A 17,972-nucleotide genomic window follows, 5' to 3' on the forward strand; every position below is an offset into this window, starting at 1 on the left:
TGTGTCTCTCTGTGTGTCAGGAACAGAAAATCTGCCAGCGCTACGACCAGCTGATGGAGGCGTGGGAGAAGAAGGTGGAGCGGATGGAGAACAACCCACGGCGCAAGGCCAAGGAGAGTCGCACGCGCGAGTACTACGAGCGCCAATTCCCCGAGATCCGCAAGCAGCGCGAACAGCAGGAGCGCTTCCAAAGGTCAGGCCAGTGCCATTACCCTCGTCCTGAATTCCCAGCATTCCCCAGAACGCTTCCCTTCCAGGAAATGTGAAAATAGGCTGGCCTGGAAACTTGTTTTGTGGACATGGGGCCTCCTAGGAGGTTACGCATACGCAAAGGCACCCCGTCACAGCGATGTAACTCACAACGCGTAAACCGAAAGGGTGCAGAGCTGAATTCTGAAAGCAAATAAATGAAAGAGGCGGTCAGCTTGCCTTTTTAGTGGCAAGGTCAGAGGTCATGCATGTTGTGGTTCTTGGTACAGAGGTAGACAGACTTCTCTGAACTGGGCACAATGGAGAACTTCGCACTACACCGGCTCCCCCCTCCCCCGCCCCCCCAGAAGTCAGGATTATGTTTGGATTCAGATTCTTCTTTTGACTCACAGTGTAGGAATTAGTAATGCTTTCATCTACTAGCTTTTTATTCTCGTTTTATATTAGTGCATAAGTAACCTTAACTATACACAAGATCTCATTCCAAATGGGGGGGGGGGGGGGGGTGGAGTTGAGTACCCTTTCAGTCTTGCTTTTCTGAATATTTCGGCGGAAACATACCCACTAACGCGTTTCGTATCAGCCCTTATAAAGCATTCGGTCACCGCTTCGCTTCAAGACCTTCCAGTTCATTTGGTTTACCTGCCCGTTCATTGACGTTGCAGCTTGTTTACACTTGACCTCTGGCATCAGTTTAGTAGCTCTTCCTGGCTCTCCGCAGGCTTTATTTCCGCCCATTCAGACTCTGACCTCTGTCCTGCAGGTGCTCTGTTACCTGTGCACCCATTGTTTAGAGAAGAGAATTTTCTCAGTGCCAGAGGTCAAAGATTTCTGAGAACCTCACACCATTAGAACAGTTCTGGAAAAAAAAAAGTCAGATGTTGCGGCTCACTGAGGCAGAGCACATCAAAGACTTCTGCTGGAGCCGAAGCCATGGGTTGGCTTTGTTTCGGATGTGACGGTAGTCACTGGCAGGGGAAGGAATTAATGATGACTATAGGGACTTGACCATCATCCACAGGAAGATGTTTGTTCTCAAGAGGTCTCGGTTAAAAACCTCTCCTAGGAGACCCACTTCTCTGTGCCCTACAGGAAAGAGTACAATAGAGAAATATCCTTTTTTCCACCGTTAGTGGCGTGCTTGTGGGATCGTTCTCTCTTTCTCTCTCTCTCTCTCTCTCTCTCTCTCTCTCTCTCTCTCTCTCTCTCTCTCTCTCATCCTCCATCTGCTTTGTCTTTCAGGGTGGGACAGAGAGGCACGGGGCTGTCTGCCACCATAGCTAGGAGCGAGCACGAGATCTCGGAAATCATAGACGGCCTCTCTGAACAAGAGGTAGGTCAGGGACACGCCGCGAATCCTCTCGCTAGGCCCTGTTTTTAGATCTTCGACGACTTCCCATTGACGTTTGCGCTTAGGGGAGTCTCTGTCACTTTCTTAAAGGAATACTGTGATGTTTTTACTTAACCTCTTATTGAAACTCTTATTCTCATCAACCAAGAATTTCCCAGTTTCCTGCACTAACCCAAAAAAATAAATAAATAAAACCCATTAAACCTGTTTATTTGAAACTGCCTTTATAATGGACGTCTAAAGGCAGTCGTCTATACGGCACAATTTTACAGCTAGAACCTTCACTCACACACGGATACTCTAACAATAAAAGTCTTAACGAGACCGACACGAGAGTGCGCCTTGGCAACACTGGAGCAGTAATGTAACGAGAACACTTCTGCGTTTGTGTCTAGATTGATAACACGAAGTCATAAGTCCTGTCCTCTTAAAAAAAAAAAAAATGTCTATAATAAAAATTCCCATCCCATTGTACTGATTTCCAAATGCCTTTGACTGAAGATGTGTTTTCATCAGTGCAACTGCCCTTAGATTTCTATTATAAGAGCAGCTGTTGTGCCGAGGTTTTCTTGTCTGTGTTGGAAGATAGAGATTAGGTTGAATACTGTGTTAATCCATTTTTAGATTTTCTTAGATGTGGCCTCGGAGACTCGTGGGAGTCCGTCACAGGCTGCAGGAGCAGCGTCTACCCAGAAAGCTTCACAGTCAGCAAAAAAATACTTGAAGCACTGTAACGGAAACAATAAAGTACTTAACATTTAACAGTACACTTATTCGCAGTGATCAAATCAAGTTTTTTTTTAATGTAGCAACGACTCCATCTGTATGTGACAGCTGGTGTAACATTTTCTAGCAGCTGAGCGAGTCACTATCACTCTATATGCATAACGTAAGAGAAATAGACTAATCGTAGAAATAGATTTTTTTTACATTTCTATCGGTACGTCGACGAGTACACGGAGAAATGATCACTCTGTCCACCCATCAGAACAACGAGAAGCAGATGAGGCAGCTATCCGTCATCCCTCCCATGATGTATGACTCGGAGCAGAGGCGCGTGAAGTTCATCAACATGAACGGACTTATGGACGACCCCATGAAGGTCTACAAGTCTCGGCAGTTCATGAACGTCTGGACCGAGCACGAGAAGGAGATTTTTCGGGAGAAGTGAGTATGAGCAAGGCATCGTGGCTTTGGATTCGTTACAGTCGTTATCCTTCATTGTTTTACACATCAGCTGAACTACACAGTACCGGTCAAAAGTTCACACACACTCATTCTTTATTTTATTTTTTTTCTCTCCACATTTTAGAATATGACTAAAGTCATCAAAACTCTGGAGTAACGCAATCAGAACTATGGGAATTATTTTGTGGTTAAAAAAAAAAATCTAAATAATTGAATGAAAAGAGTAGACACTCTTTTTGTCTAGAATTTCCAGAAATTTATTCTTGCCTTTTTTTTTGTTTTGTTTTGTTTTTTTTTTCCAACTAATTTCTTGAGGAATTTCCCTGAGATACTGTTTAAAAAGCATTAAAGGAGTTCACACCTATGCTGGACTCGTACCGGCTGCTTTTGGGAATATTTCGCGCCATGTCATCTGTTAAAAAATACGTTTTTTTGTCACTAAAACTTTCATTTTCTAATGAAAGAAATGAATACGTTGGCATGCTTATATTTTTGTCTACAACACCGATTTCAAACATTTAATCACACACCTTCAGATCAAAAGATCTTTAAGATCATGAGAAACATTTCAGTCGAGTGTCCGCAAACTTTTGATGAGCCAGCATATGAATCTCGAATGAGTGACAGATGTTTATAACCGACACCCCATGGAAGCCCCGCCCCCTTCCCCTAATCTCACAGGCTAATCTTTTTCCTGCCGGTCTGATCTTGACGCGATATTTCTTTTTCCCCCAGCTTTCTTTAATCTATTCGTGTATGTTTAACTTGTACAGTTCATATAGCCCTTGTCATTCTACACATACTGCTACAGTCACAGATTTAAACCCCACGTCCTCATCTCACCCTTCCCTTCCATATATTATACTGCAGTCACGCGTCCTGACCGCACTGTATGAAATCTCAAGCTAATAGCTGTCTCCACAAATCCCTGTTTCTGGCGGAAGAGCTCACACTCCAGACTGGATATGGCCTCACGAAGAGTTCTATGGGTTGGAGAGCATTTTTATGGGCCAGACAAAACCCTGGGCGGAATAATGACTGAGGGATACGCCACACACGCACACCCGCTAATTGTTTTGCTACTTTTAGATGTTCTTCCCCATTGTGTATGTTGTAATGAATCAGCTTGTCCTGTTTAGTAGTTCAAAAAAATTCACTCTTGCTTATGTTTGCTTTGCAGGTTTGTGCAGCACCCAAAGAACTTTGGCCTTATTGCCTCTTATCTTGAACGAAAGGTGAGTACTTCCTGTCTGTGCAGGCAGGTTTCCTGTCTCTCTCTCACTCTCACACACGCGCACACACACACAGAGCTAATGCAGCCATGACCCACCGGCAGCTCTGAAACCTCACAGTGCTCCCACTTCACTCCGACCTCAGATCAAGGCTTCTCCTGTAATGGGTAAGGTTAATGCTCAGATCTTAAGTGTGGAAAATCGATTTTCTCGATCGTAGAAAAACACTGCAGTTTATTTCCGAGCTAACGTTTATCTCGAAGCGTGTCTGTGCTACCGTAGACAAGAATTAACCTTCCGAAGAAGAGACCTAAAAACTACGAGCATTGCATTACAACTGGATGTACGACAGCTCGTTCTTCTGGAGTCGTCTAATGTTCGGGATCTGTCCGCGTATATCCTGAAGGTTTTGTGGTGTCCGTGTGCTCACACCACAGACTCAGTAGAATTTGTAACGTGACTACCTCTGAAAAGTAGTCCCACGTTATATGGATAGATTCGCGTAAATGTTTTTCGCGTTAAGTGTGAATTTGGAGTTTTAAAAAAAAACCCCACACGAACATTTTGTGTTATTTTCTCAGTGCAGGGAAACGTGTCCGTTTTGGTCTGTGGTAATCACACGTGTGCTGCCGATGGTAAAGGTCGAGATTAGCCTGAGAACACTGGACTATTTCTTTAAAGCACTTTCACAACGGTGTGTGCTAATCAGCGATTGGGTTTGGGATTGCTGTAACACTGTTGATCCCCAGTTTATCTACAGTTAGCTAGAAATGTGTTAGGTGTGAGAGATGCAGTTCGACATCATCTTTAGGAGTGAACATGTGAACCTGAGTGCAGTCTAATTAACCAACACACTTTAACGGAGTTTAATTAGCGACGCCTTTGTGATTTATTTATCAGTTGAGTATCAGTAATTGAGCAGCTCTTTCAGTGTGTGTGTGTGTGTGTGCTTGCTCTGTTAGCTACATGCTCACACTTCCTCCTTCCTTTTCAGTGTGTCTCAGATTGTGTACTGTATTACTACTTGACCAAGAAGAGCCAGAACTATAAGACACTGGTTCGACGCAACTATGGCAGCCGACGACGGAGGAACCAGGTAAGTCAGGGCGAGTGTGTTTCACCAGTGTGAACGTGTATTGTGGTGTTATGCGCTCTCTTTCGCTCTGTCTCACTCTGTCTGTCTCTCTCCCTCTCTCTCTGTCTCTCTCTCTTGCGCTCTCTGTCTTTTTCTGTCTCTCTCCCTCTCTCTCTGTCTGTCTCTCTCCCACTCTCACCGTCTCTCTCCCACTCTCTCTGTCTCTCCCCCTCTCTGTCTGACTCTCTCTCTCACTTTCTCTCTTTCTCTCTCTCTTTCTCTCCCTTTCTCTCTGTCTGTCTCTCTGTCTTTCTGTCTCTCTCTCTGCCCCTGTCTCTCTCTCTCTCTCTCTCTCTCTGTGTCTCGCTCTTTTGCTTAATATTGGTTATGGCCATTTTAAGTAATTTTTGTAGTCAAGGGCTTGAAACATTCTGAAGTTTATTATACGTCTCACACCGTACTTTTTAATCCGTTTATACTGTAGATATATGTAATGATGTGGAGCAGCCATGGAAAAAGTTCCTCTTATCACTTACCTTATATCCGCTATACCTAATCATTCCCTTCACCAGCTTCACTTTATTTCTCCGTCTCGAACTTCATTAAAAAAAAAAAAAATACAGCTTGCCATGTTAGCGAGAAACCCGGAATCGTTCCAGCTTTGCCTCTGTTTCACAGTTACAAAGCGTCAACACTGGAGACTCCGTCCAAAAATGCCAAACAAACATCCCCTTATAGAAAACTTCACATCGACTGCACAAGTCTCTGTGTATGCTGTTACTGTAGAAACGGTAGAAGACTTCTTGGAATGAGCGCTTTAGCGTAAACCTCACAGCTGGAACTGCCCTCCGAGCTGCTCTTATAGAAAACGAACCAACACTCTGATTCTGACCAATCAGATTTGCGAACTCAACAGCACTGCGTTATAATATTTAGCAACCAAGCATAACCAAACTGAATAAGGACTGTGTATAGACACTTCATATTGTATTATTTTGCTCTCATCTTTCACATATATATTTTATATATATAGTTTATATATAAAGTAGTACTTCGGGGATACAAAGGGCATGCTGTGTGATGTGTTTTGGGAGCTCCTCCTTCCTGGGTGTTGTTGAGCTGAAGTGGGAGGAGCTTGAAGAACTGGGCAGGGCAGAGTCGAGCCAAAAGTCCAGGAGGTATAGACAGTCGAGTGTGTTCCAGGCTGCGTACAGTAAGTGTGTTGTTTCGTGTTTGAGATCAGTTGGATCAGGCCCAGCTCCAGTTCCTGGACTTCTGGTTCTGCCTGAGGCATGGAGATGATTTTTGTCTCTAACAAACGGCATTTTTATGGGTTTCGCTGAACAGTCTGACTTCTAAGAGGTTGTCGAAAAGTACTGTAAATGTAGCTTTTTTGAATCAGAATTTCATAACACATCCTCAGGCGTATTGTAGTTGTAATGTCTGGCAGTGTGAGTGCAGTATGCCATTTGTGCTCATGTCACAGGAGTAATGTGTACTCTGGCAGAAGTCTCGAAAAAGCCCTCTAGTGTTCAGCACGTACTATAGCTAGTGTGCCTTTATTTTTGCACACTAATACCTGTATGACCGCTACAGTACGTGTCACCTCTGTCAGTGTCACGGTTCTTAGTGAAAGAGTAGTTCGAGGTTAGTGAAGGAGCAGAGCGAGGAAAGAAAAATGCCATACCAGAATAATAACTGTCGAGAAACCTTGTCCATGTCTGTGTTATTTGTGTGAGTGTTTTGGTTAAATGAGAAGCAGGCACTGTGTTCCCAAAGACCACACCCTCTTCATCTCGTCCTTCTCTCTTTCTCGCTCGCTTGCTCGCGCTCTCTCTCTCTCTCTCTCTCTCTCTCTCTCTCTCTCTCTCTCTCTCTCTCTGTCTTTGTGATTTATGTATTGCTGCACAGCGTACAAGGAATCTTTCATCTGCCTGCTACAGAGGCTTCATGCTGATTTCCAGGGACTACAGAGGAGGAAAAAAAGAGAGAGAGAGAGACATATTTTGATCCCTCCTCAGTACAGCTAAAATCTGTTTCTGTTTCTGCGATGGTAGCCATGTTTGGTAGTTTAAGTGTGCTGATGTACTCTGGATGGAGCTGCTGTGCTCACACACACACACACAGGCAGTGGAGCAGGTAGGAGATCTGACGCCATAGGATACAGTTCAGGATACAGATGTTGTGTGTTTTTGTTTTTTAGCTTATTGCTTTCGGATGTTTCAAACATTTGGAGTGAAATGGGTTGTGAAAGAAAGGATTTTAGATGTGACAATTGTTCGTGTTTTTAATTAATTTCTCGTACTTTTTTTCTTTTTCTTTTTTTTCCTTGCTAACGCAACATCTGGGTTTTTCACATTCTACTTATTTATTTTTAATCTTTTGAGTCTTATTGTGTTTAGCGTTTAAAGTCTCACTCAATATGACAGCGTTTAGTCATTTTCGTTTCAGTGACTTCTACATCTGAAGGAATACATGCGTATCAGTTCAGTTTATATGAAACGTTTAGTGCAGTAAAAACAATTTTGATGAATGAGGCAGTAAGAGATGTAATGAAAGGACTGGTGTAAGAATGAGAGAACAACTTTATTGCTGCTGCAGTGTTTATTCATACTTGTGTGTGTTACTGTTCGTATTGCTGGAGTTTGTATTGCTCAGACGTGTGTTGAAGCATACTTTTGTTGAGACAGAGAGGGGGTTTATGGGTAAGCGTGGCACGAAGAGACGCACTGAAATCCAAACAGTGTGCCGTACTTCAGGCTAACGCTGATTGGACGAGGCCAGGGGGGTGTGTCTGGTTGTGGAAATGTTGTGACAACAGGGCAGGAGCTTTGTTTCGTAGGTTTTCTGAAGGGGTTCAGAGTGATGTTGGTTATGTAATTGTTGAATCTGACTGCAAAACTGCAAGATTTTTTACGTTTTATTTAGTAGTATAAATGTAAGTGCATTTTAGTTGAGGTTTATTGTAAGTAAGGAATGAAACACAACAGAGTGTGCGGTTATACAGGGTGGTGTGATACCACGCCGAAATGGATTATATTCCTGTAAGAGCACACCCTGAAGTTTTTTATTCCTCTTGTACTACAGCGGTTTGCCAACGATTGCGATATTTTAACACTTTGTAATTTTTAACCATTTATCGTTGCGTTTCATGTTAGGCAGTGACTACGAGACAAGTTCTTGTTCTCACATTTGTTAGAATCAGTGTTCTCTTACTAGCTTCTCTTTCTTAAAGGAAATAAGATTACATTTTTACTGTTATGAGATGAGGTTTTCTTGTGGGGCACAGTGGCTTATTGGTTAGCACGTTTGCATCGCGCCTCCAGGGTTGGGGCTTCAAGTCCCACCTCTGCCCTCTGTGCATGGAGTTTTTCTCCCTGTGCTTCCGGGGTTTCCTCCGGGTACTCGGGTTTCCTCCCCCAGTCCAAAGACATGCGTTGTAGGCTGATGAATGTGTGTGCGTGTGAATGTGTGTGTGATTGTGCCCTGCGATGGGTCTTCCACTTTGTGTGCCTCAAGTTCTCTGGGATAGGCTCCAGGCTCCCCCCTGTTATTAGTCTCAGATTATGTGGCGTGTTTGTTATACAAGTCCCTGTGAATGAGCTGTTGCCATAGAAACGATAATCTATTAGAATGGGCCCATTATTATAAAGCGGTCTGGAAACTGCTGTTTATGGAAAACGAATCCACACCTTCTGATTCAAGAATTCAACAGCACTGTAGTATAAACTATCCTAGTATATAATATAATCTATAATCTGTCTTTGGCTTGTCTTTATTTGTGGATGAAATCTAAAAAAAAAAGAACTCAATAGTATAGTATTTGTGATTTATACTAAGTTGTGCTTCTCAGGGTTATTGTATCTCCGTCCTCTCTATTCATCCTGAATTCATTTTCCCGTTCGTTTTCTGCCCCCTAGTGGGCACATTCATGTTGACGGTTACATTCAGGTATGAAGGAAGGCAGACACCCATGTGATTCCCTCACGTGCTCACAAGTACACTGTTACCCGACTGTCCTCGTCTCTCCTATTCCAACAAGCTACTGCAGCACACTCCTTTCTTCCCCTGATCTCTGTTCTGTACAGTATATCCTTCCTTTACTTCCTTTTTTACTATTCTGGTTTCCTTTTCATTTCTCCCTCCATCCCTCCATTTTCTTCCTAATTTGGCCACCATTCAGCTCTCCCCTATTATACCAGGAAGGTGAAGGCTAACACGTGCTTGCTTTTGAGAAACATGAAACCAAGCCACCACACCACATTTCAATGCTATCCGTCCGCTTCCGCACACACGAGCTTACAAGGACGCCCGTGATTGGCTAGCGTTGCTGTGATCAATAGGAGAGAGAGAGAGAGAGAGAGTACACCCGTGACTGATTGCTGGAGAGCTGTGGCATCGTCGGGATTCGAACTCATGATCTCCGGACGATAGGGCAAACCCTTTTCTGTTGCATCATTCGGGGGGTTAGTCTAGCACTTTGGCATGCTAATACTGAAAGTTGGTATGGTCGATGGTGATATTTTGCAGTAATTTTTAAATTGTTCAAACAAAATTGCAAAATTTTACTGGGTTCTTTGCATTTTGTGTAGCTTTGAGTATGAGCATAATTGATTCCATGAGGATTGATCACATGTCCTGTTTCCTTAAATCAAAAAAAGCCTCATCTTTGTCCTGAATGCTCTGAAGTTATAGAATCCTGATGCGTGTGTCTGTGTGTGACAGACAGACAGGGGGTCTTGCTGCGCCACTGATCACCGAGACTACGTGAGCACCTGGTAGATGTGGAGCTCTGTCAGGAGTCCAGTATCAATAATTAAAAAGATATTTTGCTGAGTCCAGACCGACTCGTACACTGACCTTCCAGCACCGTGGAGGACGCCTGGAGTGATTCCTTTGCTATTTTGGGGAGAGACAGAGCACCGTGTTGCAAGAGGCTCCATTTTTGTTGTTTGTGACAAGGCAGAGCAGAAATTTATTTATTTATTTAAAGTCTGAGTGAGTAGACGGCTGCAGAAACAACAGCAGTGTCAATTCAGGGCTCCAGCTGACATCGCTGTGTTCCAAACAGATTTGTGTCTGGAACTTTCCCCCCCCCTCTCCCCTTCGACATGCAGAAAGGAGGGTGGGGAGAATACAATATGCAATGGTGGAAGGAAGGAACAAAAAAAACAAAGAGGGAGCAGGACAGAAGCAGCTCTGCTGGTAGTTTGTGTGTAATGCACTCTTTGACATGCTGAGCTTCAGACGGAGAGGTCTGTGTGTTTTGTGAGAGACGAGAGGACTAGTCACCGTCAACCCCCCATCCCCCCTTCTCACAGTGGTATGACCTGCTTTCCCATGACCAGGACAGGAACTAGAAAAGTTTGCCATACGGCTGTGAGTGCCAATCAAACGCCTCAGACTCTCAGCACCTGGCCCAACCCTGTCAACTGTGTGTGTGTGTGTGTGTGTGCGCGAGAGAGAGAGAGAGCTGTGTTGTGATACGGGAGTGAGTGGAAGGTATGCTGTGGCAGTGTGGAGTGTGAAAGGGCTACAGTCTGGAGTAGAGTCTGAGCGGCTGCCGTTATCATGGTGTGTGTGTGCGATTCACTACTGCTGTGGCTCCAACTGCTTTACACACGCACACACACTGACTGATGATCTTGAAGGTAGTGTGTGTGTGTGTATTCTCCAGTGTGCGCATGGCGGTTGTTGCTTATTATTATTATTATTATTATTATTATTATTATGTATGCTTATATATTATATTGTGTTTATGTATGCTTTCTGATTGTGTGTGTGGCTGACGTTTGCTGGATCAGAGATCTCGAAGTTGCTCACACTGCCGATTTTTACTAATTTGACTTTTTTGTTGTTGTGATCACAAAATACCAAATGAAATGCTTCTCGCGTAATATAAATAAATGAAATATAAGTAAGCCCGAGTTTAGATATCAGTAAGCCCTCGTGTTGATTCACAAATGAATGTAATTGGGTTGGTCTCTCCAAACTGTCCTGCAGTCGAGGAACACACTGATTATTGTTGGACAGAAACTTCTTTCTCTACCGTTGATCCACATTCCAACCCGAAGTCAGTCTTTGGAGGCTGTTGGCTTTCAAGTCTGTCATTTCCAAACTCGAATAAGTGCCTGGTGAATCCGCAGAAAAGGGAACGATTCAAAGCCTCCACTCGTGGGCTAAAGGAAAGGAGAATTTTACAGCCTCTCTCACACTTCCCCAACCCCTGCTGATCAACACACCAGGAGTAAACTCCTTTAAACCAATCTTCCATCCTGAATCCATTTAACACCTGATCGTTGACGTCGGAACAGTCAGAACTGGTCTACTGAGAGAGCTAAATGTACATTATACATTGCTGGTGAATGGAAGGAGGAAGTGAACAGCGTCTACTCTCGGAGTTTGCACCCAGGCTGGATCTGATTGACCCTTTATAATGAAGCTAGAACCAATTACACAAATTGCACTGTCTAAAGTACACCATCTATTTTCCAAAGTCCATGTTCAACATAATGCACTAAAGGAAATTAATAATAATAAAAAACAAATAAACCTGAGCTTATTGAGAAAAACGGTTTGAACACACATTGGACCAAAGATGTTGTTTTTCACCCCCAGTGGAAGGGTAGACTCCGGGTACTGAATATAATATAGATCTGACCAGCACACGTGTCGGATATTGTACATTCTGAACATGCTGAACAACGATAGCAGAGATGTTCGAGGGCTGGTGCGCTCGTCTCTGCTTCTGGATTTAAAGAGGCTCAAGGTGCCATTTGCAGGGGTGTTCGAGCCTCACTTCCTTGGCGTGAAGAGGAAGCCCAGCAGGAAACTTGACACCCATTCTGCTGGCTTGGATGTCTGATCAGAATGGCACTGGATCCGAATGATCCGTGTGTCCAAAACGGGATGTTGCTAGAGCGGGCGCGGGATGGCTCCGGTTTCAGAAAGCCTTATAACTGACCCACTCACCAATGTTAGAGCAACTGTAAATGATGGTGGACATACTTTATACTGACCTCCGTAGGTGCCCGAAGGACTCCTCAGGAGTTATGCAAACACCAGCAGCAATAATACTGGACTGAAATTACAGGGGAAGCATCCAGCATGTTATCGTATCCAGCTTGTTATTATACCGAGAACCCTGAAACTCCTCTGTCCTGAAGATCCTCCTGTGCTTGGAAACTTCATGAAGCACCGTCCTTACAACCAAGACGCCTTCGATAAATGTTGAATAAATAAATGTCTCTTAACAAGAAAAAGTCTCCACATCAACGATTATACAGTTCACTTTGTTAAAGAACAATCTTTAAAAAAAACAAAAACAAAACACGATTATTATTATTATTATTATTATTATCATTATTATTAGTCTTTGATTACGTGGAGCCGTACAAGTCTGCTACAGTATGAGCCGTTACTGCACAAAAACAATAACTTATTCGAATGATCGCCTCCATATAAATCATTCATATTGCAGCCGGATCTACTTTCCGAACCGAATATAACGCACGCCTCCTGAACAGTCGGATTAAAGCCAGGCTCTGTGGTATAAATTTGCACATCGACTGCATAGTAAAATGGACAATTAGTCATAAAATACTGCTTGTTTCGAGATTTCACAAGATCAAATAAACTTTTAAACTTAATCAAGCCCACACTACCACCTCTGGAAAAAGTAGCTAACGCTTTATCTCGATTCAGGCGAGGCTTAGATTGATACCATATAGAGCACCCAGTCAGGAGAGAAAGGACTAACATTTCAGGTCATCTTTTCAAACTGCTACTTGTGCAGCATCAGCAGAGCGGTTAAACACACGCGGAGGGGAGCACAAACTTCTGTATTCTCTATTCTCATGTGATTGGATAGTGTCACTCTGCATAGCCTGACCAGAAGGACAGTCAGGCCATCTTTCACTCAGAAATGTTGAATTATTTTTTTCCCCCCTGGATGTCCTCTTATTGATGTCATCAAACTTGGACATGTGTCTAAAGGAAAAAGTTTGAGGAAAATATTTTCTATTGCATTATTTTATATATTAGAGTAAATCATTTTGATGGTTGTTTATTTTGCCTAAAATACAGTGAATTGGTTTGTCTTTGGATGAAGTCCTGATGTGAGCTCTTTCTTCCATAAATACTATATTTTTGGGAGTATATCGAAGTTGAAGAACATTACTTTTCCCTTTAAAAAAAAAAAAAGGCCAAATCCGAGCCAGTTGTTGACTGACCTGGAGTACTTGATTCCCTCAGTATGATGGAAAAAAAGGCTCTTTATTACTGTGAGCACTTTGGTTTATTAATAGAGCCTAAGTGGCAGTAGAGAGCTTGGGAACACGATTGGCGTGCGTGTAGATGACGTGAGCTCCCTCTCTGCTCCGAGCGCTGTGAGAACACCACTCGAGACCACGTATTTTGCTGCGTACTTTTTAATGAACGCGCATCCATTTAATTGCCCGTTTTTCCACTCTGATTCAAGGCTCACAAGGCATTTTAATATGATTTTGGAGTAGGTTTAGTGCTATTCTTTGTCTCTGTCTCTCTTTAATTTCAGTCTCATTCTCTTTCCCACTTTCTCCACGTACTCTTACTCTCTCCCTCCACTGTCGAGCCTTTGACATTCCTTGGCCCCATCTGGTGTCTGCATGGCTTATTTGTCTTGGCTGAGGCAGCTTTGTTCTCCTAACAGATTTAACCCAATAAAGTGCTTGTACGTATTGGGAAAGACAGACAGATTGGTGGATTATTGTAATTGGAGTTATGTTGTAACTGATTAGCATTTCTTAAAGCATTGTTTGTACTGTCTACTTCAGAATTATTGGCACCCGTGGTAAAAATGAGTTTGAAAAAAAAAAAGTTGCCCACCCAAAGACCGTCCACATTGCTCTGATGGTAATAGTGCCCTCGTCCCCTCGCCCACCACTGCATTTCTTTTGATGGGTTCCTTTACATCATTCCCAGACACTTTTCATTGCTATACTTTGTGCATCCCAGGAAGGGAGGAGCAACATTTTAAGGATGCTACGGTTTTTGTTTTTCCGATATGGCATCGTCTGAGCGTGTGTAGCTTTAACCCAGTCACCGGGTCGCCAAGCGCCTTGCGTTCCTCTGATCTGCCCTCCTTTGCTATCTTCCCGTCTTTGAACTGAGTTCCGTCAACAATGAGCCTATTGTGATTTTGGAGCCTGGCCTTTTAGACAACCCCATCCATGTGAACATCATCAAAGTGCCTCATAGTACTAATCTTATCTTTGGAGAGTGCACCAACTGGCCATCCTTCTTAAACTCAGTCATCTCTTTTTTATATATATATATATATATATATAATGTCTTTCTTGTGTACTCTCTTTCTCTCTCAATTTAGTTTGATTGCCACTCAGCATTTCTCCAAGTGCTTTCTTTTCTAATAAGCCATAAGCCCACATTATTTGAGTGTGTGTTTGGTGTTTCCTTTAATTATAGTTTTAAAGTGCAATCCATTTTTATTTACACACATCCTTTATCACAGTCATTCTCTGGGCACAGCTTTTGAACCCCAGTGATGATCTACATCTGAGCATCGCTGTGTTATGGATGATGAGGCAGATGACATGCAGGTGTGTTTTCCCACAACTATCTTTGACGCGCAGAACCAGGCCTCATCCAGATCAGGAAAAGTCCCTCGCTCTTTTTCAGGAAGAAGCTTGTCATATTTCTTCTCGGTTTTTGAAAAGAAAATGGGTTTGGATAGATCTAACTAGCAGTGAAGAGGAGGGAGTCGACCAAAAGTGGTTTTCCCATAACAGGAGTGAGCTGTGATTTGAGGTTTTGTCTTCTATTTGACTTATGACTGCCTATTTATTTATTTATTTATTTATTTATTGTTCCTTAATGGGTTAGTCATGTTTTAGATATGCAAAGCTGACCATAGATTAGAATCACATACCTCCTAATATACAGATCGATCCGATTAAAATCGCTACACTTTCCTTTTGAATTTATAACGTCACATGACTGATCAATTATAACGGCGAATGATTCAACCCCCATTTCAAATCAGGTTTGTTGTCAAAATTTACAGACTTTCAGCGGTTTGTAATGAACAAATCAAACAAAAGCAATTGAAATGGTTCAACACAACGAATGCTTTGTGCTTTGGTCCAGTCTGAAAATTATTCAACCCCCTGAATAGAATCCCTCACAACAGCACAAATATGCAAAACATGTGTTGTCTCAAGCACAGCTGATGCAACTAATCAAGGGCTTTGTTAGTTGCACCAGGTGTGCTTGAGCTGGAACACATGAAACACCTGAACTGGCTAGGGGTAGAAAGTATATGAAATACCTGGACGGGGCAGTAAAAGGAAGCTATCAACGGCTGCAACCAGATTTCTGAGAAGGCAGGTTGTGAAAAACCTTCATGTGATTGCAAAAGACCTGCAGCAAGACTTGATGGCAACAGGCACTGAGGTTTCAGTGAGCACAGTAAGGCATGTGCTAAACGCAGAAGGTTTCCATGCCAGAACGCCAAGACGTGCACCACTACTGACCCAAAAGCACAAGAAAAGTCGCCTCAAAATCATAAATTAGCCACAGAAGTTTTGGGATTCTGTTCTGTGGAGCGATGAAACAAAGCTGGAACTTTTCGGCACGATGGATCAGCAGTATGTCTGGAGGAAGAAGAATGAAGAAAGAACACTATCCACAGTCAAGCATGGTGGTGGCTCTGTGATGCTCTGGGGCTGCTTTGCATCCTCTGGCACTGGAAACCTGCAGCGTGTGGAAGACAACATGGATTCATTGAAGTATCAGGAAATCCTAGGAGAAAACGTCACGCCATCTGTGAGGAAGTTGATGTTTGGGCGTCATCGGTCCTTCTAACAGGACAATGATCTCAAGCATACCTCAAATTCCACCAAGGCTTGGTTGCAGAAGAAGTCCTGGAAGACTCTACAGGGCCATCACAGTCACCTGACTTGAACCCCATAGAAAATCTCTGGTGGGATTTGAAGGCGGCGGTAGCAGCACGCAAACCCAAGAATATCACTGAACTGGAGGCATTTGCTCATGAGGAATATGCTAAGATTCCTCAGGAACGCTGACAAAAGCTGGTGTCTGGCCCCTGCTTCTCGTTTGCAGAAGGTCATAACAGTAAAAGGGTGCTCTACTAAGTAGTAAAGATGCTTGCCATGAAGGGGTTGAGTAATTTTGAGACCGGAGAAATCATAAGTTACATTTTCAGTTGAATTTGGGGAAACCACTTGAAGCATTTGTAATGTTGAACTATTCCAATTGCTTTTTGTTTGATTTGTTCATTGAAACAGCTGTAGGTCTTTCAGAAATGTTCACAATAAACCTGATTTGCAATTGTGGGGGGGTTGAATCATTCTGATTGCAGCTGTATTAATATGAACAGTTTTCTTTCCGAGCAGAAATACAGTCTGAACATGCTCTGCTTTGTGTCTCTTTTTTTACAGCAGATAACGCGGACCTCACAAGAAGAAAAGTCTGACGAGAAGAACGAGGAGGACAAGTTGGAGAAATCGGACAAGAAAGAGGAAGACGATAAGAAGGACGAGGAGGAGAAAGATGAAAAAGAGGACTCGAAGTGAGTGCAGTTTTGCTTTGCTTGCGTTTTTTCCACCCCCCCCCCACCCCAACAGGTCGAGTTGGCTCCTGCTCTGAGTCAGGCCGTTGGCTCTGGCCCTAGCTCTGACATCACTAATCCTCCAGAAAAGCCAGGCAATTCAGGCAATTTTTCCCATCAAGAAGCCTCTTATATTATACCACAGAAGGTCACAGAGCATTCCCGGTTATACCTACAGGCCCTGTTTTGGTGGTGTTTTTTTGTGCCCTCGCTGTTTATACAGGACCAACATCTTGTTTTCCCTTTTAGCAGAAAGAGGGATATGAAAGGAATATGAGCCTAGACCACTTATTAAAGACAGCTTGGCCTCTTGCCAACCTCTTCCACTCATAAATGAGAGCTATTCATAAGTAGTTCCTGGCTCTCTCCATCTCTTACGCTTTCACCATCCCTTCCTCCATGCCTTCTCATATAATGGTCCACCTCACTTATTCTGAGAATTAGTTTTGTGCAAATGACATGCACGGGGATGGAGCATCTGTTTATACTGAGACAGGCAGGCTTCTGAGAATAGGATGTCTCTTTATCAGTACAACGGCTCTGGAAATCTTTAATAAACGCAGATGGGGAGAAATCTGCGGTGTCTTATTTGAAGCCAGAGTTTCTTGTTGACAAGGCCCTTCTGTCTAATTGCATTAACACATTTGGAGCATTTTCATATTTCTCAATAGCAACTGCATCAATAGTTAGGACTCCTGATCTGGAGCTATGTGTAGCGTAATGAATGCAACACAACAGCTGTGCGGTTATAGGAAAGTAATCAGTGGCAGTGTGGTGTGATACAGCTCGATGTGAAGTACAATGTGAAGGCAAATCTCAAAGGATTTTAACCAGGGCTGGGTAAAAAAAAATAATAATAAAAAAATAAAATGAGAGAATCGATAATTTTTTTTTACCCAGCCCTGGTTAAAACCCTTTAATTTTAATCGATCTTCAAGTTAACGAAACGATATCGATTGTTAATGCGCGTAGTCGCTTTGCTTGAGAGGATGTGAATATTTATCTGTAGTTCGCCTCTCATCGTGAAGATGTCGCCATCTTTCATGTTTTTTAATTTTGAAAACGGTTTTATTTCTTAAACATGTTTCAAGTTGTTAATGAATTTCACCGTTGCACATTTACAATGTTTTTATTGTTTTTTTATGGTAATGTGCAGTTTGTGTGCACTGTATGCACATATTAATGATTTCTTGTTACAAAGTTTGTTACACAAAGTAAAAGTAAAAAGCAGTGCAACATAATTGTGTGGGCCCTGTTGTTAACGTAAATGTGTATTTCAGTAATATGGCT

General features: G+C 42.8%; 1 protein-coding gene across 15 annotated transcripts in view; it reads left to right on the forward strand.

The window, feature by feature from the left end:
- ncor1 (nuclear receptor corepressor 1) overlaps positions 1 to 17,972 on the forward strand; it is an 81,693-nt gene that overhangs the window by 27,761 nt on the left and 35,960 nt on the right. For 7 of the 15 annotated variants that reach the window (XM_053677078.1, XM_017459628.3, XM_053677076.1 and 4 more), the window contains 6 exons: positions 21 to 193; positions 1,453 to 1,543; positions 2,550 to 2,728; positions 3,930 to 3,984; positions 4,976 to 5,077; positions 16,513 to 16,643. In XM_053677078.1, the coding sequence (XP_053533053.1) occupies positions 21 to 193; positions 1,453 to 1,543; positions 2,550 to 2,728; positions 3,930 to 3,984; positions 4,976 to 5,077; positions 16,513 to 16,643 (731 nt within the window). Of the gene's footprint in view, positions 1 to 20; positions 194 to 1,452; positions 1,544 to 1,596; positions 2,451 to 2,549; positions 2,729 to 3,929; positions 3,985 to 4,975; positions 5,078 to 6,992; positions 7,196 to 16,512; positions 16,644 to 17,972 lie in introns of those variants that run through there. The other 8 variants (XM_017459609.3, XM_053677071.1, XM_053677070.1 and 5 more) reach the window with 3 other exon arrangements.

The sequence above is a fragment of the Ictalurus punctatus genome, chromosome 28 (assembly GCF_001660625.3).
Source record: "Ictalurus punctatus breed USDA103 chromosome 28, Coco_2.0, whole genome shotgun sequence".
In the NCBI taxonomy this organism is placed as follows: domain Eukaryota; kingdom Metazoa; phylum Chordata; class Actinopteri; order Siluriformes; family Ictaluridae; genus Ictalurus; species Ictalurus punctatus.